This window comes from Chrysochloris asiatica, unplaced genomic scaffold (genome assembly GCF_000296735.1).
Source record: "Chrysochloris asiatica unplaced genomic scaffold, ChrAsi1.0 scaffold00096, whole genome shotgun sequence".
NCBI classification, from domain to species: domain Eukaryota; kingdom Metazoa; phylum Chordata; class Mammalia; order Afrosoricida; family Chrysochloridae; genus Chrysochloris; species Chrysochloris asiatica.
Window position 1 is genome coordinate 1,255,695 of NW_006408614.1, and position 25,513 is coordinate 1,281,207.

The 25,513-nt window shown below is 43.6% G+C and overlaps 1 protein-coding gene and 1 pseudogene across 1 annotated transcript in view; one reads left to right on the top strand and one right to left on the bottom strand.

Moving 5' to 3' along the window:
• The window catches only part of DNER (delta/notch-like EGF repeat containing), a 449,127-nt gene that overhangs the window by 241,881 nt on the left and 181,733 nt on the right, over nt 1-25,513 (bottom strand). Inside the window, exons 2-4 of the mRNA XM_006866792.1 lie at nt 18,207-18,503; nt 13,626-13,720; nt 10,606-10,772 (exon numbers count right to left, since the gene is read on the bottom strand). Coding sequence (XP_006866854.1) covers nt 10,606-10,772; nt 13,626-13,720; nt 18,207-18,503 — 559 coding nt within the window. The remainder of the gene's footprint in view (nt 1-10,605; nt 10,773-13,625; nt 13,721-18,206; nt 18,504-25,513) is intronic.
• Nucleotides 15,575-16,031, top strand: LOC102830611 (annotated as a pseudogene).

The window sequence follows — 25,513 nt, forward strand, 5'->3', positions numbered from 1 at the left end:
TTATGATTATAAAGCTCCATTGGTGCTATAGGAGAAACCACTGAACTGGTCAGTGGTTCAAACCCACCAACCGCTCTCAGAAACCCTATATGGGTACAAAACAGAACCACCTTGAGTTTTAGGAACCCTGGTGGCACCGTGGTTAAAGTGCTCAGCTATTAAGCTAAAGGGTGGAAATTCAAACCCACCAGCTGCTCTATAGAAGAGAGATGTGGCCGGCTTCTTCCATAAAGACATCCAGTCTTGGAAACCTTCCGGGGCAGTTTTCCTCTGTCCTATAGGATGGCTATATGTTTGGCACTGTTGCGTAAGCACTGGACTGCTAACCACAAGGTTGGCAGTTCAGACCTATCAGATGCTCTTCAGAAATGGACTCAACGGCACTTAACAACAACAGTAACACTCATATTGCTACTATAAGTCAGAAGTGACTCAATGGCAGTGAGTCACCCGGAATTTCCATCTTGAGACCAGAGCAAACCCCTCTACCTAGTCCCAGCCAACCAAAGCCACTGTCCTCGCATCAATTCTGACTCACAGCGACCCTATAGGACAGAGTAGAACTGCTCCATAGGGTTTCCAAAGCTTTAAATCTTCATGGGAGCAAACTGCCGCATCTTTCTCCCACAGAGCGGCTGGTAGGTTTGAACTACTAACTTTTTTATTTGTAACAGTCCCGTGCTTAACCCGCAGTGCCATCAGGGCTCCTTCTAGCAAATTTGTTCTCTTTCTGAAACTGGTGCCTGAAAAGAGCATGAGCCCTGAGGAACTTGCAAGCATGCAATGACACACAGACTTCGGCTGGTTCACTCTATCATAAGGTCACTTTTTATGTCTTCCTAAGGTCCTACAATGTGCACATATTTTAATATGCAAAGGACTCATCTGAGGACTTGCGGTAGGTCTTCTGGAAGAATATGCAGGTCTGTGGGTGGACATAACATCTACCTTCCCAGAAAGCTGTGCACCTGATTCTAGGCATCTCTTAGAGGACACCAGATCTCATTCATCTTTCACCACCTGTCCCACCCCACCAAAACCTGGGCATCTGCCATTTACTGGGACCCAATCCTGGTGTGGCATCAGACTGCAAAGTCATTTGAACTGCAAGGTCAGTGGTTCAAGCTCGCCGGCTGCTCCTTGAAAACCCTATACAAGGTTGCTATGGGTCGGAACCGACTCAATGGCACTTAAAACAACAACAACAACAATGAACATGAAGGAGCCCTGGTGGCACAATGATTAAACACACATCTGCTCACTAAAAAGCCAGTGGTTCAAACCTACCAGCTGCTCTGATGAGGCAATGTATTTCCATAAAGATGTACAGCCTTGGAAATCCTATGGCATAGTTCTACTCCATCATGTAGGCTCCAACTATAAGCTGGAATCAAGTTGAGGGCAATGGGTTTGGGTTTAATGAACTTTCATGGGGGCATTAGTGATTTAGTGACAGAGTTCTCACCTGCCTTGTGGGAACCCCAGGTGTGATTCCCAACCAGTCCACCTCATGTGCAGCTACCGGTCTACCAGTGGAAGCTCTGGTGTTGAAGAGCTTTCAGCAGAGTTTCCAGTCTAAGACAGACTAGGAGAGGAGCAGAGCCTCCAGTCTAAGATGGACTAGGGTATCTACTTTGTAAACCAGTGAAAATCCTATGGGTCACATTAATCATTGTGGATTCAATCATATAGACTCCTCAGGACCCACCAGCATTCTGTTCTGTTGCCCACAGGGTTCCCATGAGTCAGGGGCCAACTCAGCGGCAACAAAAAACAAGAAATGAACCTCAGACTGTCAGTTATGGGAGACCAAAAGTGTCTAAAATGGAATTTTAAAAAAATAATAATCCCTAGTTTAGCACAAAAAGCAATGTTGTTGCTGTTAAGTGCCATCAAGTCAATTCTGACCCATAGCAACCTTGTATAGGGTTTCCAAGGATCAGCTGGTAAGCTTGAACCACCAACTTTGCAGTTCAAATGACTTTGCAGTCTGATGCATTAGCCCACAGGGCCACACCAGGACTCCATAAATAATTGAAGCTGATCATGACAATACCTAGGAACATGCTGTTGTTAAGTGTCACTGAGTCAGTTCCAACTCATAGCAACCCTGTATAGGGTTTCTGAGGAACAACTGGTGGGTTTGAACCATGAACCTTATGATTAGAAGTCCAGTGATTACCCTATAGCATCATACCAGGACTCCATTAGGAATGCAGAAGTTTATTAGTCTAATAATAATAAGTATGATACTCATTACCAATAAGAATAATCTTATCTGCTAATAATCCTAAAATGTTTCCATTTCAATAAAACTTAAATTTCACAGCAATCTTTGACCTAGGCAAACGTGAGCTGCAAGAATTTAAATGACACGTTGCTCAGGCCACCAATATTTCTTCTGCTTTTATTCTTTTCCAACGATTGCTTTTTATTTGAACATTTCTCAGGGTTTTATTCCTCTATTATAGTGAGTTCAATAGACCATATTCAAATGTGGCTTTCTGAAGACCAGGAAAAGGTGAGATCTATTTGCATTTTCTTTGTTAAATCTTTAAAGTTTTCAGCAAAATGGAGATGCTAATGATTCTGTAGATGATATTCTTTTCAAACTTCCTTCAACGATTGACCCCTGACCCTCAGAATAAGATCCTGTCAAAGACAAAATATACTATTTCCAAAAGAAAGAGGAATAAGTTCTCTTTTCTCTCTCTCTCTCTTTTTTTTTTTTTTACAATACTTTTAATGTAATAAAAGTGGGAAAGTTTAAATGTCACAAAGGTGGGTTATGAAATTCTAGAAAGAATTTCTCAAACTGACATTTTGCTGCTGGCCTGGATTCAAGAGCATACCTGTTCTATCTGAGCAGTCTCATGACTCGGGTACGAACACATGGCCTTCTGTGTGCAAAGTCCCTTCATTCTTGAAACTTACAGGTTAAACATATAAAGCCAATACTTAAAGGGGCGGTGGGGCAGAGACCATTCAGATACTAACCTATGTGATATTGGCTAGAAATGAAATTATCCAAGGGAGCCCAAAGAAACACACAAACCTGTTACCATCCAGTTGGTTCCGACTCACAGAAATCCTATGAGACAAAGCAGAACTACTCCATAGGTTTCCGAGGCTTCAAATGTTTACAACAGCAGACTGCCACATCTGGCTCCTATGGAGCGGCTGGTAGGTTAGAACCACCAAACTTTTGGTTAACAGTCCAGCTTTTTAACCACTGCACCACAAGGGCAATTGAGGTTTCCATGGTTGGTAAAGCCACTGACTTACGAGGGCGTCACAGAGACACAACTTGGACCTGCTAGGAACTACATGAGCTGAGAAACGAACACATCTGATGCCTCCCATGAAGCAATGCCAAGCAATGGACATCTACTTATTTACCCCAAACACTGCAGAAGGCAAAGAACACATGTGGAAGACGCACATTTTGGAAAATAGAAGAGGCCCGTAGGGGCGGAAGAGCTGAAATTTGTGGGCGGCACGAGAGTAAAAAGGGATGCATTGAAGAATAGAGGGAAATTACACACATCTCCCAAAAAGTACAAAAGTACATCAGGGCTTTCCTGCCAGGAAGTCATATATGTTGTTGTTGTTGTTAAGTGCCATTGAGTCAACGCCGGCTCATAGCGACCCTGCATAGGGCTTCCGAGGCTGTAAACCTTTACGGGAGCAGAAAGCATCATCTTTCTCCCATGGACCTGCTGGTAGTTTCGAACTGCTGACCTTGATATTAGCCGCCCAATTTATAACCACTACACTACCAGAGCTCCTTAGGAAGCTATTCTATTTATCTAGATATAGATATATATATAGAGAGAGAGAGAGAGAGACAACAACACCTATATTCAATTTGTCATACTATGGTGGCTTGTGTGTTGCTATGAGACTGGAAACTATAAGCCAAACTATAAAATAAAACTAAAAACTTTTAAACCCCACTGCCATCATGTCAATTCCGACTCACAGGGACCCCATAAGACAGAGGAGAACTGCTTTGTAGGGTTCAATCACCAACGTTGCAGTTCACAACTGAGTGGTGGACAGATTTCAGCAGAGCTTCAAAGATTAAAATACTAAGAAAGAAGGCCTGGGAAAAAAAAGATAAAAACAGGTTAAGAAAGAAGACCTCCAGAAATCACCTAATGACAACCCGGTGATGACAAGAGAAGACTGTCAGATAGAGTGCTGAAATAAGTCCCTGGGTGGAACAGCACTCAAAGTCCACAGCGGCCTCAACATAGGACTCGAGCCAACCAGTGACCGTGAAGACAGTGCAGGTTAGGCAATACTTCATGCTGTTGAATGTGGGGTTGCTTGGAGTCAGAGCCGACTCAACAGCAATGAACAACAACAACCTGCATAAAACTAAATAAAACAAAAACTAAATGTAGTGATACGGAATAGGTCAGATACGGTATCCACACAACAATAATAGTAGGTCAACACATGGTCCTCATGCAGAATGCGTAGAAAATTAGACTTGGCAACAAGCTTTGAAAAATACTACTATGCTGAAGGCTAGTTAACAGCAATCACGTTTATCTCCCAAAGACACAGCGGAGCCCTCTGCTCTGTACCGTAGAAATTTTAAATCACGTTTTTCCATAAGTTATGTTTGGAGAAATCATTGAGGGTGATTAGGAGGACAGTTGAGGTTTTGTGTTGATTTGGCTGGGTCAGGATTCTCAAAGGTTTAATCATCACCTCTATGATAAGATCCAATAAGATGTAATCACCCCATGATGTGATCAGCTCTGGTCTGATGTGATTAGTCAATCTGCTGCAGACCCTCGCTTCTAGGATGTTAACAAAGCCAGAGGGAATCTACAGGATTCAGTCTTGTCTTGAGTCAATCTCTTGAGAGCGATTCAACAAGCAAAGCTTTGCCGTTGTTAAGTGGTGTCGAGTCGGTTCCGACTCACGGAGAACCTTGAGGTGGAGTGCTTATGCTTCGGCATCACACCAGGATTCTCCAGTTGTACTTAGGGAATGTTTAAAGGTACGAGACCATATATTCAAACTGGAAAAAAAAATTGTTTATAGCATTAAACATTCTTATTCAAAATGATCATCCTCTCATAACTACCCAAAGTATAATTTTTGAGAAAGAATTCCTTCATTTGGCTAATAATATTCCAAACAAAATGTCTTTAGAAATGATTTATCTGAGAAACTATAGCCTGCCAACCAAAGTTTACATTGTTTTGTTTGAATTTTTAATGAAATTTCTGTTAGCAGAACAAGATCAAATTGTGTTGGAGTTCACCAAATTCATTGTATCTGAAAAAAATAAAATGCACTTTTGGTTGTTGTTAGGGTCTATCAAGTAACTTCCAAGTGATCCACTACTTCCAAGAAAGAACTGAGGATGAAGCCTGTCCTACGGACCCGGGGTCCCCGTGCTAAGAGCCTCCTAGACCCAGGGGAAGATGGATGCCAAGACACATGGAGATCTCACCAAGGAATGCTGGGTCCACACATGTTGAAAGGAGGCAGTACCAGAGCCAACAAGAGAGAGAAGGCCTTGCCCTGGATCATGTACCCTGAATTCAAACATCTATCCTCCTAAAATGTGAGAGAAAAAATTTCTGTTTCTTTAAGGCCACCCACGTGTGGTATTTCTTTTCTAGAAGGCCTAGAAAATTAAGAGAGTAGCATAAACTATTAGCCAATATTTCAAATGGATAGCTTCTGGACAAATTAGTCTTTTAAAGACTAGTAACACCGCATATATTTTCTTGCAATATTAGCTCCAGGTCATACAAGGGTAAATTAATCTAGTCAAGAAAAAACCTGAAAAGATCATTATAAAATAAAAAGGAAATCATTTATCAAAACCTCAAACTGTTTCCTTTTACACAATGTATAGAAGTAAATGACAGTTACTGGGAATGTGTTGTTGTTGTTGTTGCTAGGTGTCATTGAGTAGATTCCGACTCATAGTGACCCTATGCGCAACAAAGCATAACACTGTCCAGGCCAGCCTCATCCTCACAATTACTATTACGTTTGAGCCCACTGTTGCGGCCACTGTGTCAATCCATCTTGTTGTGAGTCTTCCTGTTTTTCGTTGACCCCCTACTTTACTAAGCATGATGTCCTTCTCAAAGAACTGGTACCTCCTGATAACATATTCAAAGACCAAAAGACCAAGTCTCATCATCCTGGCTTCTCAGGAGCCTTCTGGCTACACTTCTTCCAAGACAGATTTGTTTGTTCTTCTATTAGTCCATGGTACTTTTAATATTCTTCTCCAACACTGTAATTCATTGGTTCTTCTACTGTGTTCCTTATCCATTGTCAAACTTTCACATGCATTTGAAGCAACTGAAAATTATCATGGCTTGGATCAAGCGCAACTTAGTTCTCAAACTGGTATCTTTGCTCTCAAACACTTTAAAGTGATCTTATACAACAGGTTCATCTAATTGAATAAGTTATTTGATTTCTCGATTGCTTTTCCATGAATGTTGATGGTGGCTCCAAGCAAAATGCAGTTTTTGACAACTTCAGTCTTTTCTCCATTTATCCTGATGTTATTTATTGGCAAGGCGGTGAATATATATATATATTTTTTTTTTTTTCTCTTTACATTGAGGTGCATCCATACCACAGATGTAGTCTTGGATCTTCATCAGTATTTTTAAATCCTCTTCACTTTAAATGATACAAACAAGGCTCGGTCACCTGCATATCACAGGTTGTTAATGAGTCTTCCTCCAATCCTAATAACACGTTCTTCTTCATATAATACAGTTTCTCAGATTATTTGCTCAGATGTCTAATCATTCATTCTACGGGATTATTCATTCATGTAGAGTGAGTAAATATAGTGAAAGGATACAACCATGGTGTACACCTTTCCTTAACATAAACCACTCAGTAGTCCCATATTCTATTCAAACAGCTGCCTCTTGATCTATGTACAGGTTCCTCATGAGTACAATAAAGTGTTCTGAAATACTCATTTTTCACAATGCTGTCCATAGCTTGTTATGACCCACACAGTCAAAAGCTTTTGCACAGTCAATAAAGCACAAGTAAACATCTTTCTGAAATTTTCTGCTTTCAAAGCAAGATCCATCTGCATCAGCAATAATATCTCTAGTTTCACATCCTTTTCCAAATCTGGCTTGAATTTCTGGCAGTTCTCTGTCAATGTACTGTTGCAACCATTTTTTAATTATCGTCAGCAAAATTTTACTTGCTTGTGATATTAACTATACGGTTGTTGATGATATGGTTCTCTTCCAGTTGGCTGGCCAAGGAGCTGTCTTCCAAATTACTTGGCATAGATGAGTGAGCACCTCCAGTGTTGCATCAGTTTGTTGAAACATTCCCATGTGTCTTCCACCAATTGCTGGAGCCTTGTTTTTCACCAGTGTCTTCAGTGCAGCCTGGACTTCTTCCTTCAGTACTCTCAGATCTTGATCATCTGCTCCCTCTGGAAATGGTTACACATCAACCATTTCTTTTTGGTACAGTGACTCTGTGCATACCATCCATCTTCTTTTGGTGCTTTCTGCATCACTCAATATTTTCCCATAGAATCCTTCAATATTGAATCCCAAGGCTTGATTTCTTTTCTTCTATTCTTTCAGGCTGAGAAATGCTGAGCGCGTTCTTCCCTTTTGGTTTTCTAATTCCAGATCTTTGCACATCTCATTATAATATTTGACTTTGTCTTTTCAAGTTGTTCTTTGAAATTTTCTGTTCAGCTCTTTGACTTCCTCATTTCTCCCACTCACTTTAGCTTCTCTATGCTCCGGGGCACGTTTCATAGTCTCTTCTGGCATACATTCTTGTCTTTTCTTCCCATCCAATTTTTTGTATGTCATTTTGCTTTCTTCCTGTATGATGTTCTTGATGCCACCCTACAACTCTTCTGGTCTTCTAGCATTAGTGTGCAATGCATCACATCTGTTCCTCAGATGGTCTTTCAATTCAGGCGGAATATACTCAAGATTATATTTTGTCTCTGATGGACTTGTTTTAATCATCTTCTGCTTCCGTGTGAACTTGCATATGGACAACCGATGATCTGTTCCAAAGTTGGCCCCTGGCCTTAATTTCGTTGATGATATTGAGATTCTTCATCTCGTCCCACAGATGTAGTCAACTTGATCACTGTGTATCCCATCAGACGAGGTCTATGTGTACAGCAGCTTTTTATGCTGTTTTAAAAAGGAAGCAGCGTTTCCTTCATTTACAACGAAGAAGTCATTGGTTTGGCAAAATTCTATCATGCAATCTCCAGGATCATTTCTATCACCAGGGACATATTTTCAATCTACATTCCCTAACATATTTCAACTGGAATGCATTAGGGAATGAAAAATAGATGTGACTCTGTTGTTGTTGTTAAGTGCCTTTGAGTAGGTGCCAACTCATAGCAACCTGGTATAGGGTTCCCAAGGCTGTGCATCTTTGCTGGAGCAGAAAGCCTCATCTTTCCTCTGGGGAGCGCCTGGTGAGTTCGAACTGCCAACCCAGTGGTTTGTAATGCAGTGCTTATCATATAGAGTCACTGAGCTGCCCATCAAAGATACAGTGTCTATTTAATTAAGTGAAATGCTTAGTGTATCTCTTTAAAAAAAAAAAATCGAGAGTGCCCTAAAATAATTCTTAGTATTTGTAATTCATGCTTTCACCTTCGGAGTCTCGTGGAAGCCTGAGAAAGGCTGCATCACTCCTGACTCCCATCCTCTGGGTGAGGGATATGGGGACAGATGGCAGGACCAGAGACCCTACTAAGAAATGTAGCAGGAGGGCATTTGCGTACCTTGGCCTGGGATGGGGAGAGTCTAAAATTGAGTTGTAGCTTTGAATTTAGGCTGCCTACAAATGGGACAAATGCCAATACAGCAGCGGATATCAGTATATTAAAGGGTTACAGTTACCCATCCTGACCCCAAAAGGCACTTGGTGCTGACGGGGTGGGGAGGGGGGGATGAGACGAACGTGCTGGATACAGTCAGAATGCTACTCCAGGGTGGAGGTGACAAATGACAATCCACTGAAAATCTGCCCACATGCAGCCCTCAGAGGAGCAAGAAGCTGGGGAGGAGGGGCGGGGGGAAGCACTGGGAAATGGAGAGCAATGTAAGAGGGAGAGATCATTTTAATACCAGGGACAGAGAAGTCTGAAAACAGTTCATTGGCTATGTGATAGCTCAGAGGTTACCTTACAGAGGCATGTTTAAGAAAGAGTGAAAACAGAGTAGACAGGGATGGGCAACTTGGACATTGGCTACCCAAAATGGGGGGTGGGGGGCTACAAAGGCAAGAAGTGACAGGCTTACAAGCTTTCAAGAGGGAACCTAGATCCAGAGGGCCTGGAGGAAGGTAGAATCTCCAGTGAGTAGTATTCAATCTGACTAGCCGGGGCTGATGCAATGAAATGCAGACGGGTCTCTTGTGATACAATAGTGAATAATTGTTATCAGGACTGTTTGTGAGGGTCAGAAATGTAAGGGTGGACATTTTATAGCAAGGAGGGGAGTGATTAACTTTTCAGTCTAGGAGCGGAGGTCCCTAGGACCATCAAGGGAGAAGAGCAGAGAGCGGGACCCTACCCAGAGAAGCAGTGATGCCTGAAATGGAGCCAGAGATGATGACATGGAGCGATGGAGCAGCTGGAGACTTTAGATCCAGAGAGGGAGAGCGACTGTGTGCTGAATACCTGGGGGGTTTGGGGGAAGGATTGCATGGAGGAGATTGTAACCATGGCAATGAGATGATAGACGATAGAATGAATGTAAAAGTAATGTTCTCCCATGTAAACTATCACATAATTCACAATAACACATTTTTTAAAAAACAACAATAACAACAGCAAAAAAAAAGAGTGAAAAGATAGAATTTCCCCTCAAAGGAAAGGTGGGGATGGAGAAGAGGGGTTCCAAGAGAGCTATAAACCTGCAAATGATTTCAGAGCTGGTGGCTCCTCAGAGACCCTTTTTTTTCAAGCAGGGCCCAGCCCAGTGAGAACTAAGGGTTTTCTGAGATGCTTGCCCACAATTCCTGGCACAAGTGGATGAAAGAGTCAGGCATTAAATGGAAGTGCAGAGCATTGGAGGGAGCTCCCTAAGACCACCTACCCCTCGGGAGCTGGGTCAGAATCGGGACACAGACACTGAATTCAGAAGCCCAAACTTTGTCCACTTTGAGTCACACTGGACATAGGAGGGGGCTTCAAAGTTCAAGGAAAAAATCCACTATCTTTTTATTCTATTTCTCTAGGAACTCTTTGAAGTCTTATCTTAGAAACCAGTTTTGACTAGACATAAAGCCTTACCTAATGCTGTGGGTTAGTGTACTGGACTGCAAAGTTGGTTTGAACTGCAAGGTGGGTGGTTCAAGCTCATCAGCTGCTCCTCAGAAACCCCTACATAGGGTCACTATGGATCAGACCTGACTTGAAGGCACTTAACAACAACAATAGCAACATGGAGGTAGTTTTGATGGGTTCGAACACAGATGATTAGGGTAAATCCCTATCTTCTGTCTCTACCAACTAAACCCAGGCTGGGTTGAATCAGATATGGGTGCTGGAAGCGTTTGGAGAAAGGAGATGCTGTGACTCACCGATGAAGTAATTGGGTCCCAGGACAAGCATCTCCTCCAAGAGGACAAGGCCCCGGGGGGCCTGCAGGAGGGTCACGCTCCGACCATCGATGAGCGAGCACTGCTGGAACCCGTTGGCTGTGACCTTCCATAGCAAAATCAGGGAAGCAGAGGCGTCTTGTCCCATTCTGAAAGCAGGAAATGAAATGGAAAGTCAATTTGGGGAAAATTCATCTGACAATCAGCTCACCAAATTCAAAATAAAAATAAAGATGACACACACACCCCAAATGGTGCTGGGAAGTGAAAGAGATGTCTTTCAAGCAAACACCCGGTCTAACTCAGGGAGACTGATCTCCGTGCGATACCCCACAAAATCGGTCATACGTAAATCACCTTGGGCTACCTAAACAATAAAAGGCTACTTGGAGTTGTTCCAAGGAGACCTGATGGTGCTGTGGGTTAAGTGTTTGGCTCCTAGCAGCAAGATAGATAGTTCAAACCCACTTCACAAGGGAAAGATGAGGCTGTCTGTTCCCATAAAAATTCAGTCTCTGAAATCCTAAATAGGGTCACTATGAATTGGAATTGACTCCATAGAAATGGATTTTTTTGGGGGGTGGCACAGTGAGCTGAGTGTTGGGCTGTTAACTGAAAGGTTAGCAGTTCAAACCCACCAGCTGCTTCAGAGGAAGGAAAGGAGGTTGTCTGCTGCAGTAAATTCACAGCCACAGAAACCCTATGGAGCTGTTCTCTGCACCAATGACTGACTATGAGTTGGAACGGATGGCAGTGGGCTTAGTTTTTGTTGTTGTGTTTTGGGATTTGGGTGTTTTTGTGTTCTTTTACACATCTAATCCTTCTATAACCACACAATATAAAGAGTCCAGCTAAAATTCATGATAAAGGTGTACTGTAGCTCAACACAGCCGCCTGAGTTACACTGACAGTCAGCCCTGACCCTAGCTACCTCCCAGCCTCAAATCTCCACCCTTACAACCCAGTGTTATAGACAATAAGCTATTGGCTCTTCCCCAGACATGCTGTTTCCCAGCTCCCAGCTTGTGCTTCCTTTTCTCTCTTGTGCAAATGATTAACATGTTTAGCTACTAACCAAACCTGCCCATAAGTACCTCAGAAGAAAGACCTGGCAACCTTCTTCTGAGAAATTAGCCACTGAAAACCCTGTGCAGCAAAGTTCTACTCTGACACACATGGGGTCCACGTGAGTTTGAGTGGATGGCAACTGGTTCTGTTTTCTGCCTGGAAAATACATAACCCTTCAAGATTTAGCCCACATCTTGTCTTCTTTGGCATCCTGACCCTCCTGTCCCCCGGCAGTTCTATCCTTTCCTCTGTGTTTCTGGAGAATGGGTCCCTGCCTGGGGTTAGAAGTCCTCTCATCCCATCACCATCTGCATGCACAGCTGCCTTCCCAGGCCAATCCCAGATTGCAACAGGGTGCTCTAAAAAGTTAAAGAAACAACTGAGTTCATAAAAAAATGAAAGAGTAAGGGGCTGGTCACCCCAACAAATGAGTTCCAGGCATCCCGAGATCATCTGGTACCTCATTTTACTCAGACTGAGTCAGGTCTGCAGCCAGGGGAGGGAAGTCTTAGAGAACTCTAGGTTTACTGGGGTGGGTGTGTGTGTGTGTGTGTGTGTCTGTGCGTGTGTGTGTGTGTGTGTGTGAAACAAAACCAACCCATCATGAAAGGATGAAGTTAGAACTGTTAGGAACGCTGACAGAGGTAAGGAAATACAATTAAGATGAGACAGACTGGGAGATCGCTCCAGGAAAGCCAAGGAAATGAATGATCCATGTTTCCCAAAGACAGCCAGACGGTGGGGGCGTGTGGGTATGAGGCTTATCGCAACACTTAGGGCAGGGTGCCCCCTGCTGGTGGAACATGAAGCAGCCTTAGACGACACACCCCTCTCCCCAGGGCACAGTCCTTCCTGAGTCCAAGACATTCACTGCCCTTTCAGAGTGGGTAAGGGGGTGGGGATACAGGACAATATAATAAAAGTCCCCCTTCCCAACACTTAATGACTCCACTGCTCCCATCACAAAGCAAGGTGTCCAAAATGCCCCGGTAAAGTGTCCATTGTTACTCTTAAAAAAACCTGTGGCCACAGGTCCCCAACCTAAAGTCCCCAAAGGCTGACAGTGAGCACCCATTTTATGGGCTTGGGGTGGCAGAGGAAAGGGAGTTGAGGGTGATCTGTGGAGTCTGGAACCCTCCAAGCTGGCTCCACTGTACTCATTGACCACGGTCACTGGGGCTTACGGAAGGGTACCTGGCACACAGCAGATGCCCCCACCCCATCAGTGTGACCACCCCTCACCTCATCCCCACAACTGTGTCCTGTGAAAGAGAAGAAAAGTCCGAGGAAACATAACCCTCTCAGTTGCCTGTTCTCCAAGAGAAGATTGCAAATATTTGTAATTTAAAGGAGGGGCAGAATTATGCATCTGAACCTTCATTTTAAATAAATTAAATTCAGTTTAATTGTTTTTATTGTTGTTGTTGTTGCTAAGCACCATCAAGTCAGTTCTAATTCATAGTGATCCTGTATAGGGTTTCCTAGGAGCAGCTGGTGAGCTTGAATCACGGTCCTCGTGGTTCAAACCGACTTTACAGTTCAGCACATTAACCCATAGCGTGCCAGGACTCCTTTATTATTATTATTAAATTCAGCTAATTAAGACCATAAGAGACTAAATAATCTGGGAAGCTCAGTGATTCAGAAAGGGGTAAGTCTGGCTCCGAATTTTATCTAGGGTCTCAGGTTTTCCTTCCTCATACCGATTTATCCAATCCAATTCCACAATCCCACATTCCCAGCCTTGTCAGCGATCCTACCTGCCCTTGCCTCCTCTGAAATACTCCCTCCAGGTTCTGAGTAACCTGGGCCTCATCTACACACGGGACTCCTTCCATGAACCCCACGGGACTAACTAGTTCCCGACCCTGTTACACACATGGCCCAGCCAGGGGTCAGTGTACCAAGCGAGCACCTTGACGGGGAAAACTCACTTTACTGAGGTGTTCTGTGGCACATCGAAGGATACCAGGCGGCCACCTGCAGAGCTGTTGGCACTGGCGTTCCCACAAGCAATATCTGGGATCACCTGGGGGGTGGGGGGAAAGTCTAGTTATTGGAGCTGATCACAGAACGCAGTAATATTGTAAAGTAAATTTCCACATGCGTTGGCTGAGTTACTAACTGAAAGGTGGCGGTTCACATTCATTCAGCTGCACCACCTGAGACAGATGAGTCCGTCTGTGTCCAGAAAGTTCCTTGGGAACCCCGTGGGGCAGTTCTCTGTCCACTAGGGGCGCTATGAGTCAGAATCAACTCATAGTAGTGGGTTTGTTTTTTGTATTTTAGAGGTGACAGCCTCTGTTTCTTTCCATGGAGCAGGAATAAGGAGAGGACAGAACCTTATGAATGTAAAAGAAAATGAAAGTTTTACCACTTGATTTTCTGAAATGCAAAAGGTTTCCTGAGAGCAGTTGGTGGGTTTGAACCTCCCACCTTGCAGTTAGAAGCTCAAGACTTAACCTACTGCAGCACCAGGGATCCTTAATAATTCCAAAGTGAGGGTGAATTTACATAACATTAAAGGATAAATAGGAGTTGTCCAGAAGTGGACCACTGGTAACCCAGGGATGACCTGTAGAGTCAGATACTGTGGGTAAAGTTCCTCATTTGTGTTACCAACAATGTGACTTAACATTTAGTCCTCTTGAATCAACCATCAACACTATGGAAGCAGCGGTCAAGAAATCAAACGACATATTGCATTAGGCAAATCTGCTGCACAAGACCTTTTTAAAGTGTTGAAGAGCAAAGATGTCAGCTTGAGGACTAAGGTGCGCTTGATCCAAACCATGGTATTTTCAATAACTTCATAAGCATGTGAAAGCTGGACAGTGAATAAGGAAGACCATAGAAAAATTAATGCTTTTGAGTTATGTTGTTAGAAGAGAATATCGAAAGTGCCATGGACTGCCAAAAGAACAAACACATCTGCGTTGGAAGAAGTACAGCCAGAGTGTTCCTTGGAGGCCAGGATGGCCAAACTTTGTCTGTCATACTTCAGACATATTGTCCGGAGGGAACAGTCGCTGGAGAAGGATATCATGTTCGGTAAGGAGGAGGGTCAGAGAAAAAGTGGAAGACCCCTAGCGAGATGGATTGGCAAAGTGGCAGCATCAATGGGCTCAAGCGTGGAAACAATTGTGAGGTTGGCCCAGGACCGGGCAGTGTTTCATTCTGTTGTGCTCTAATCTTAGTCCCAGTTTATCAGGCCACCATTTAAATCTAGTTACTTTGACACATGTGGCACTGTATGATAAGCACTGGATCCCATGGTCAGTTTGAACCACAAGGTAGGCTGTTCAAACTCACTAGTTGCTCCTTGGAAACCCTGTACAGAGTCGCTATGAGTTGGTACAGACTCGATGGCATCTAATAACGACAACAACAGGGCTCCAAAGAACTTCATGTTTACAAAGAAGCATCAAGACATCATAAAAGGTGAAGTCCACATATGGAAATCAGCCTTCCTAGATCCACTGAGTTTGGGGGGAACCCCAAATCTAATGTCCAGAAATGAACTTTAAACCTTGAACCAAAACTATTATTCCATGATGCCAAGGTTAAACTAAACAACAGTGTAGCCCAGTTAATGATGAATGTTTGCCTGGACCATTGTGCTCTTATAATCAAGTAGCCTGATGAGTCACGTACATAGGCAATATTCCTCGGAAGCATTCATGAGAACTTTCGGGGCCAGAGAGCCGATATTAATGGTGATGAAGAAGCAGTGTGGATAGAGACAGAATGGTGCCTCTGTGTGAAATAGGTAGCCCACCTCACTGAACTGCTCATGACGTTGTTGTGTATAGAAATATGTTTAGTTCCATAGGCTACCATTCATTTTTAAAGTATGGTATTGAGAAACGGCCGGCTGAGCATCATGCCCAAGTTTTATTGTGACTACTGTGATACATATACCTCATCCATGACTCTCCAACTATGAGAAAGACACATTGTAGTGGTAGGAAACACAAAGAGAATGGTGAAGACTACTCTCAGAAATGGATGGAAGAGCAGGCTCAGAGTTTAACTGACAAAACAACAGCTGCATTTCAACAACGGAAAATACCTCCTACCCCATCTTCTGCTCCTCCTCCAGCAGGGGCGATGATCCCGCCTCCCCCCAGTCTCCTGGGTCCTCCTCGCCCTGGTATAATGTCAGCACCCCATATGGGGGGTCCTCCTATGATGCCAATGATGGGTCCTCCTCCTCCTGGGATGATGCCACCCATGGGAGGCCACATGCCAATGATGTCTGGGCCTCCCATGATGAGACGCCCCCTGCCCGTCCTATGATGGTGACCACTCGGCCAGGAATGACTCGGCCAGACAGATAAAGACAGAAGGCAGCCTCTTTGTATCGTTTTTCTATTACTTGTACTACTTCACCAGGAGGTCAGGTGCTGTGACTCTGGGTGTCTCCTAACAGCACAAGGAAGACTTGTTACCCCTTTCTATCAAAGAGAAAATAGTGTTGAAGTGGAGTAATGGACAAAAAAAAAAAAAAAATGTATTGTGACATGTGAAACTAAAATTGTCAGCTCTTTTAGTTAAAAAAAAAAAAAAAAAAAAAAGTATGGTATTGATGACGAAACACAAGTTCTCAGCACTTTCACCCTACACCCAACACTTAAAAATGATCCAAATGCACTGAAGTCAAATACTGTGAGTACCGTCCCCCACGAAGATTTAAACATGTGAACCCAACTTTAATTTGTATAATCAAATTGTTACATAGTCTGCCATTCTACAAGACTCCAAAGAACTTTCCAAAGAAGAGTCATTATTAAAAAAAAAAAAAAAAAAATCGGGGAGAGGGAGGATGGGGAGAATCCACACATATTCACATGCCTGCCTCTGGTACTTTTCAAATGCTTCCTGAACAGTCTAAGGAATAACAGTGTGACCAGAAGAGAAGGTTTTACCCTTACCAACACTAGAATGTTGTTGTTGTTGTTGTTAAGTGCCATCGAGTCGGCTCTGATTCATAGCAACTCTGTATAGGGTTTTCGAGGAGCAACTTTTGAGTTTGAACAACACACCTCGAGGTGCAAACCAACCTTGGGGTCCAGCGCTTATCCTCCAGCACCACATGTGTTAAAGTAAATAGATTTAAATGGTGTAAGATTGAGCTCACACCCAGAAAAGAGGTATGGAAATGATCCCTTCAAAGGATGTATCGGAAGTCTGGGATCGGAACTAGTCCACAGTGTTGTCATTGTTGTTGCTGCGTTGGATGGTTTTGTTTTGTTTTTTGTTTTTAAGCTGAGCTAAAAACACTGTCTTGCAGTTAATGTAGCCTTCATCAGCTTTGAGGCAATGAGGAATAAAAGTGAAGTCAGCTGACAAAATTACCCAAGAAAAGAAAAGGAAGGAAAAAATAATACACATCTCCTTCATGACAATAAGGAACTCGCAGACACATTCACTGAATCTGTTACAGATACTCACAGATCCGTGTGCTCTCGTCAATACACAACCACAGGCTACTGGGGACAGGAAGTTTAAGCTATGGAATGGGATTACTCGGGCTCTGGGTTTGTCCCCACCTGTTCAAGCTAGGACATTGACATTTTATACCAACTTTTAGAGGTTTGCTGAAAAATCTTCAGAAAGAGACTTTTGATACACTTGAAAAGACCCCAAACCATACCCAGAATGGGCAAGTTTCAACAGAAGGCATTTTCTCTTGCCCAGAATAAGATTTGGAAACACCATTCTCAAAATAAAGAATCGAGGATGTTTTCTCTTATCTAAATCCTATTGGAAGTGCTACAAGATAAGTAACACTTCGACATGCAAAACCAGAAATAAAAGTTTAACATAATCTTCCGTGGAAGGGAAATTAGGTCAGCACTTGAAGGTAGAAGGCTGTGTAATAGTTCATGTCTAAGCCTCCTCAATGCGCCGTTCAGCCCAAAATCAACGGTTTCTAATTCGCTAAAGATTCCATCGCAGAAATGCCTGTGGATACCTATCTAAAAAAGAAATGCCACTCACTCATTTTATTTTCTTGTTGACTCTTTTTATGCTCACAAAATGACCATGATTGAAATATTTTAGTTGTGTACCCAAGAATCTGTGTACCGCATACGAGTGGACCAGAATAAGTTGCTGTTGGTAGCTACAACCCACAAACTGACGGTTTCCCTGTGCACAATGGAACAAAACATGGACCACTGATCCACAGGGTCATCATGGGTTGATCGTCAGGTCTTTCTTCCTAGTTCATCTTACTCTAGAAGCTCAATCCTGGCAACACTCAGGGCTCCGCTGACAGATAGTATGCACAGGAAGCACATTGGCTGGAACGTGAACCCAGATCCTTCTCAGGGAAGGGGAGGATTCTCCCATGGAACCACCAAAGCTTCACAGAACAAGGTTAGGAACCTTGTTCTGTTCAATAGGCAACTTACAGACCTCTCATTTGTACTACTGATATTAGAGCCACCGTAATTATGTTACATTTTCTGAGTTCTTATGTAGAAATAGCGGCAATAAACCGCCCTCACCTCCACTTGATCCCATTTCATCTCTACAACTTTCTGCCCTGTTTTCGGCTGCCACGTGGGCAGGGGTGCCGTGGCTGGAGAGCGGGGCTGGCTCAGCTCGGGTTCCTGGGTGGCAGGGACAGGCTGCAGCTGCCTGGGTACTGTGGCCACGGTCCAGCTGGAGACCGGGAGACTGGGAACTGCCTGTTCACAGTGAGTCCCTTCGTATCCTTCGCTGCAAACACAGACGTAGCCATCACTGCTGCTGCGACAGTAACCATGGTAACAAGGGTGGCTGGCACAAGGATCTGCAACAACCTGCAAGGAAACCAGAAGTGGGTCAATGTTGGCCTTGTAAGAAACGGGGTACTGAACTCCAAGCCCCAGCTGCCACCCCACAGCAAAGTGCCACCCCAACACACTAATATCTGGGGTGTTGGGTCTCCCAAAGTTCTCCCAGACCACTTGTTTGTGTTAAGTACCTTGCAGTCTGTTCTGACTCATAATGACCCCATATGGGATTTCCTAGGAACAGCTGGTAGATTTGGACAGCTGACCTTGCAGTGAGCATTTCAGTACTTACCTATAGCACACACCAGGACCACAGACCACTAAACCCCCAAAATTCCAAAACCACTGCTGTCAAGTTGATTCTGACTCATAGAAGCCCTTAGGGTTTTTAAGGCTGTTAGTCTTTACTGGAATAGACATTTTTTTGCTGCGGAGCAACTGGTGGGTTTGAACCACCAACCTTGTGATGAACAGTCCAATAATTAGCCCCTGTCTCTGGTGTCCAGTAATGCAGTCCACAGTGTATAACTACCTCTCCAAACTCAAAACCCTAAATAATGTTGATTTCTGGAATACATTATTTAGAGGAAGATTTTAGGATTTGGTTTTGTAATGCAAAAATGGGTCAAATACATTGGCTACTTAAAACGAGGGGACAATAAAAGCACGAAGTGACTGGCTTACAAGGTTTCAAGAGGGAGTTTAGTTTAAGAGTGTGCTGGGGAAGGTGGAGTCCCCATTGAATAGTTTTCATCTTGTCTAGATGGGTCTGGTGAAAAGAGATGGGGATAAGATTCTTAAGATTCAACAGTGAGAGTAACTGTTATCATGACTAACTGCAACTGTCTCAACTGTAAAGGTAGAAGTTTCATAACAAAAACGGGAGAGTAGTTAATCTTACAGTTCAGAAACAGAGGACCATCAAGGAGAGAAGAGTATGAGTGGAATGCGGGACCCTATCCAGATAATCAGTGACACCAGAGATAGAGGCAGAGATGAAGACACGGAGAAAGGGAGCAGCTGAGGACTCTAGACTCATGGAAAGAGAAAGACTGGCGGCCAGGAGGCAGGCTTGTAGAATGTGCCCTTTAGTTGTTTAAATTCTTATATATTCCTGAGTGGTTTTGTGTATTACCACCACCCCCAAAAAAAATGGAGGAACAGAAGCAAATACTGTTGAATGACGATGCACAGAGGAGACTGTAATCATTGCAATGAAACAATGGTGTAAAAACGATGTTCTCCCGTGTAAACTATCACTCAATTCACAATAAAAACTTGTTTTAAAAAAGGGTCAAATAAAGCCTCCTTAGGAAGCTACCAACTTTATATTTTAGCTGTCATCCTCCGAAAGCCTACATAGGGTCACTCTGGGTCAGAATCGACTCGATAGCACTTTAACAACAAAATATTACCAAGAGTGTACACTGGAATCTCATGCTTCATATACTTCACCTTTGCAAGGATGTCTCATGGCAACTGCCTGCCTCTTTCATATCCCCTCCAGGTGTGCTTACCTCAGTCTATAATTTCCCACCTGACCAACAACCCTTAAGGTGACATTATTTCTTAATCAAAGGCATTGATTCCATCCAAGAGGAGTCTGTTTGCACAGCAATTGCTCCATCCATGAGACCTTGTTGCCATTGTGATGTGCTGTGGAGTGGATTCTGACTCATAGTGACCCCATATGACAAAGCAGAACTGCCTCATAGGGTTTTTAAGGTAGTGCTGTAGGATAAGCACTGGACTGCTAACTGCAAGGTTGGTGGTTCAAACCTACCAGCCGCTCCTTGGAAACCCTATATAGGGTCGCTATGAGTCAGAGCAGACGCAACGAAATTTAACAGCAACAACAAAACTCCTGGACTGTTAATCACAAGGTCGGCGGTTCAAACCCACCAGCCACTCCACAGAAATCCTATCCATATAGGGTCGCGATGACTCAGAACTGGCTTGATGGCACTTAACAACAAAAAGAGAAGTAAATCACCAGTTCTTTCGTCCATGGAGCCACTGGGGGATTCAGACCACCAAGCCTTCAGTGAGCCACTAGGTGCTTAACCATAACACCACCAGGGCTCCTAAGAAGAAAGCATGGGGATGACATAAATTAGACATGTCTCCTCAGTATCTGAAAGGTGACTACTGAGAAAACTGAGCCCGCTGTGTGTCTTTACAGTGTGTTCCTGCTCTAAGTCATGGTTGTGGGAGTCTCGGCAGCCGACCTCTGGACACCGTTGGGTTTCACTTGGAGACATTCTCAACACAATATGAAAAGTTTCCTTGCTTCTCCTAAGACACCTCAGGAACTCACAGCTTGTTCTCAAGGCTTATTCAATTATAGGAATGTGTTTCTATGATAATAGAAAATTAGACTTCCATCCGATCTACCCCTGGATTTTTGGAAAAGGTTGTCAACAGAAATCAGTGACAGAATCACAGAAAAATGAGCTCTTTCATCTCTCTTGTTGAAATGAGATCACACACATAAATGCACGCCAATAGAATTCTGCCTGGTCAAGTGGAAGTGGCTACTTCTGCTAAAATATCCTCATAAAACAAGGTGCAAAAATGGTCCCTGTGGAATAAGTAGGGATTTGGGGTTGCATAAATGAAGCTTCAAGAACACATTAATTCTATGCCTGGCAAAGCTTCTATGACTCTCAGCTAAAACTAGCATGCTTAGTATCTCAAAAGACTATTTCATGTGCAAATCATTTTAAATATCTGTAATTTTTGCTAACTTGAAATGGAATTGAAACTCTTTCCACTATAGATGATACCCTTCCTGTCCAGGGGCCTCCTCTCCTCCCACACTCTTCCTCCCTCCCACCCACCTTTCCTCACCTGCTCTCTGACCCTTGACCATGGCAAGTCCATCCCTACCTAAGGGCCTTTGCATCCCTACCTGGGTCCTCTGCTTGGAATATTTTCCCCACAACTTTACAGGACTCTCTATCTCATTTCAACATTTCATACTCAAACATCACCTGCCCCAAGAAGCCTACCTTGGTTAAAAAATCTAAACTCCTCTCCTTTTATAACTCTCCCACAGAAATGTAAATCCTATGAATACAGGAACCATCCTTGTTCATGGCTCTGTTCCCAGCACATCAAAGAAAAAGAGATGAGCCTGTGTTTTGTTTTGTTTTGTTTTGTTAATATTTTATTGTGAATTATGTGATAGTTTACATGGGAGAACATTAGTTTTACATTCATTCTATCGTCTCATTGACATGGTTACAATCCCCTCCATGCAATCCTTCCCCCGTACCCCCCAGGTCTTCAGCACACAGTCGCTCTCCCTCTCTGGATCTAAAGTCTCCAGCTGCTCCATTGCTCCATGTCATCATCTCTGGCTCCATTTGAGCCTGTGTTTTTAAAAAGCTGCCGGGAGAAATAAGGACGGGTCGTCTGGTGGATGTTTAGAAAGCAATGTGTGATGAGGAAGAAATATAAATTGTTTGTTTCCTCACGATGTTGTTATCGCATTTCTTGTTTTCAAGAAGGCTTCATAGCGTGAGCATCACCCCAAGAATTATTTGACGAAGCGGAGAAATCATTTAATTAACTGAGATACTGGGGATACTGGAGTCCTAGTACTGTACTGTGGGATACAGCGCTAGATTGCAAAGTGAGTTTGAACCTCAAGGTCGGTGGTTCAAGCTTACCAGCTGCTTCCCAGAAACCCTAAGGAGGGTGGCTATGGGTCAGAACCGACTTGATGGCAATTAACAACAACAATAATGGGAATATTTGAAAGCCAAACCCAAACAATTTTTTTTTTTAAATCATACTGCTGACAAGTCAATTCCAACTCGCAGCAGCCCTATAGGGCAAAGCAGACCTTCCCCAAAGGGTTTTCTCAGCAGGGAAATCGTTACAGAAGCAGACTGCCTCATCTTTCTCCAGCAGAGCATCTGCTGGGTTTGAACCATGGACCTTTTAGTTGCCAGTCCAGGACTTAATCCACTGCACCACAAGAGTTCCTAATGAAAGTCATGTTTCTCAAATAATCTTTTAAAAAGATTGAGGTAGGGTTCTCATACATACATGTAAGCATGGGAGTCCATTTAAGTCATAGGGGTCAATGTCGTTAGCTGCCACCAAGTTGGCCTTCAATTCATAACAACCTCAAGCACAGCAGACCTAAATGCTGCCCAGTCACTGGCTGCTCTTCAGAAGCAGATCGCCAAGGCCTTTCTTCCTAGTGTCAGTCCAGATGTTCCCCTGAAACCTGTTTAGCATCATAGCAACATGCCCACCTCAACTGACAGATGGGTGGTCAGTGTGTATGAAGCACATTGACCAGGAAGTGAACCTGGATCTCCCACACGGGAGGTGAGAATTCTACCATGAAACTACCACTGCCCTTGAAGATCAGCACAAGCATTAATCCCGGAACTCTGAGTCTCCATTATGCAGCCTAGCGGATGGTGTTACTGGGACACAGGCCGCCAAGCTGGTGGCAACAAGGTCTCAGGGCATCTGCTCCAACCCACTGCTGACACAGCCAGTCCTCCCAGCAGCACCAGGGACAGCACCCCTCCAGAGAAGAATTCAGAGCAAGAGTATCCATCCTTCTCATGGTAAAAGCCCCCAGGCATGGCCCCCGAGCTCACCCTCAGATACCCATGTGGTCTTCAGAGAGCGCTCCATGTGGTATCTCATCTGTCCTCCCTACAGCCCTGAGAAACGGCATGAAAGGCGAATGACCCCTCTGCCTCTCCAAAATCACTAAAAGAGGGAGTCAGGACTAAGGCCACATCTTCCGACTTCCCATCAAGAGTTCTTTCTGCAACACAGGGCAACAACTTTGATATCTGTCGATTATTGCTGCTCAAAACAGGAAACATGGAGAAACCAAAGGTAATTTTCCATTTCTGTAAGCCATGGAAAGTAAGAAGGAATCAATGTAGGCCAATTAGAGCTACCTTAAATGCCTTTTTAGAAAAGGGTATGGCCATGATCATATTCAACAAATATTGGTCAAGTACTTAGTAGTTGGTGGGAACCAGTTTCGAGGGAAATGCTAAGAAAAACAAATACAGTATGTGCCCCTCTGGAATTTATATGTAGTACAAATTAACATTCTTATCAAAGGAGAAAAGATTGATGTTGTCAAGGACTTCATTCTTGGATCAGCTATCAACACTCATGGAAGCAGCAGTCAAAAAATCAAACAACATATTGCATTAGGCAAATCTGCTATACAAGACCTTTTTAAAGTGTTGAAGAGCAAAGATGTCAGCTTGAGGACTAAGGTGCGCCTGACCCAAGTCATGGTATTTTCAATAACCTCATATGCATGTGAAAGCTGAACAGTGAATAAAGGAAGACCGTAGAAGAATTGATGCTTTTGAGTTATGGTGTTGGAGGAGAATATTGAAAGTGCCATGGACTGCCAAAGGAACCAACAGATCTGTGTTGGAAGAAGTGCAGACAGAGTGCTCCTTGGAGGCCAGGATGGCCAAACTTCGTCTCTCATACTTTCAACATATTGTCAGGAGGGACCAGTCACTGGAGAAGGATATCATGTTTGGCAAGGTGGAGAATCAGAGAAAAAGAGGAAGACCCCCTGCAAGATGGATTGGCAAAGTGGCAACATCAATGGGCTCAAGCGTGGCAACAATTGTGAGGTTGGCCCAGGACTGTACAGTGTTTTGTTCTGCTGTGCATAAGGTTCACTATGAGTTGGTACCAACTCAATGACACCTAACAACAACAACAACAAATGATACGGAGTCCTGGTGTGGCACTGTGGGTTAATACACTGTACTGCAAAGTCGGTTTGAACTGCAAGGTTGAAACTCATCAGCTACTCCTAGGAAATCCTATACAGGGTCCCTATGGGTTAGAATCGACTTGATAGCACTTAATAACTACAAACCGTAAGGCCCATGGAGCGAGCCTTCTAGGCACTCCACTGGAGAAAGATGTGGCTTTCTGCTCCCTCAAAGACTCACAGCTTTGGAAAATCTTTACAGAGTCACTAAGAGTCAGAACTAACTCCACAGCACTTAGCAACAACAACCCGAGCAGTAGTAATACGAATAATAGGTGCAGTATCTGCCCCTCTGGAACTTACATCTGGAGTTCCTGGTGTGACTCTGGATTAATGTGCTGACTGCAAGGTCAGTTTGAACCAAAAGGCTGGTAGTTCAAGCTCCTTAAAAACCCTATATAGGGTTGCTATGAGTCAGAACTGACTCCATGGCATTTAATAGCAACAGTCTCAGTGCGGCCCTGCAGAATAATGTGCTGGACCACAAGGTCAGTTTGAACTGCAAGATTGGCGGTTCAAGTTCACCAGCCACTCCTTGTGATAGCATGGATCTACTGACCTAAACAAAATGGAGTCAGTTTAGTCATTAGGTCTTGAAGTTAGTTAACGATCAGCAAAAATAAAATGTTTAAAAAGGATTATTTCCTGTTTGTTCCCCTTTCCCAAAAGATAAAATGTGAAGAAGTTTATTGCTTTATTGTTTCTTTTTCCAAAATGCTATCTTAACATTAAACTAGATTAAGTATATATCGAAATGCAATTTACCCTATACAGTGTGCCCACTCTTCACGACAAGCAGGATGGTCTTGAGAAGCTATTCTCAACGTCCTCCAGACTGCTGGCTTTCTGTTAATAAAGCTTGGATTGAATCACTCCCAGCCTCTGATTGACTAAAGTGACAGATGGCAAGTCTTCATTTCAGTTTGGCAACACTTGGAAACCCTATACAGGGTCTCTATGAGTTGGAACTGACGCTAAGGCACTTAGGCTGTGGCACTGTAGGATAAGAACTCCACCTCAAGGTCGATTTGAATCACAAGGTGGCCGGTTCAAATCCACCAGCCACTCCTCAGAAACCCCATACAGGATTGCGATGAGTTGGGACTGACTCGACGGCACTTCACAACAACTCTAACAGTGGTAATAGGAACAGCAGCAGGCCTAATACAGGCAGACACGTCTCACTGTGCTTCGCAGATACTGTGTTTTTCAAATTGAAAGTTTGTGGCCACCCTGTGTCAAGCAAGTC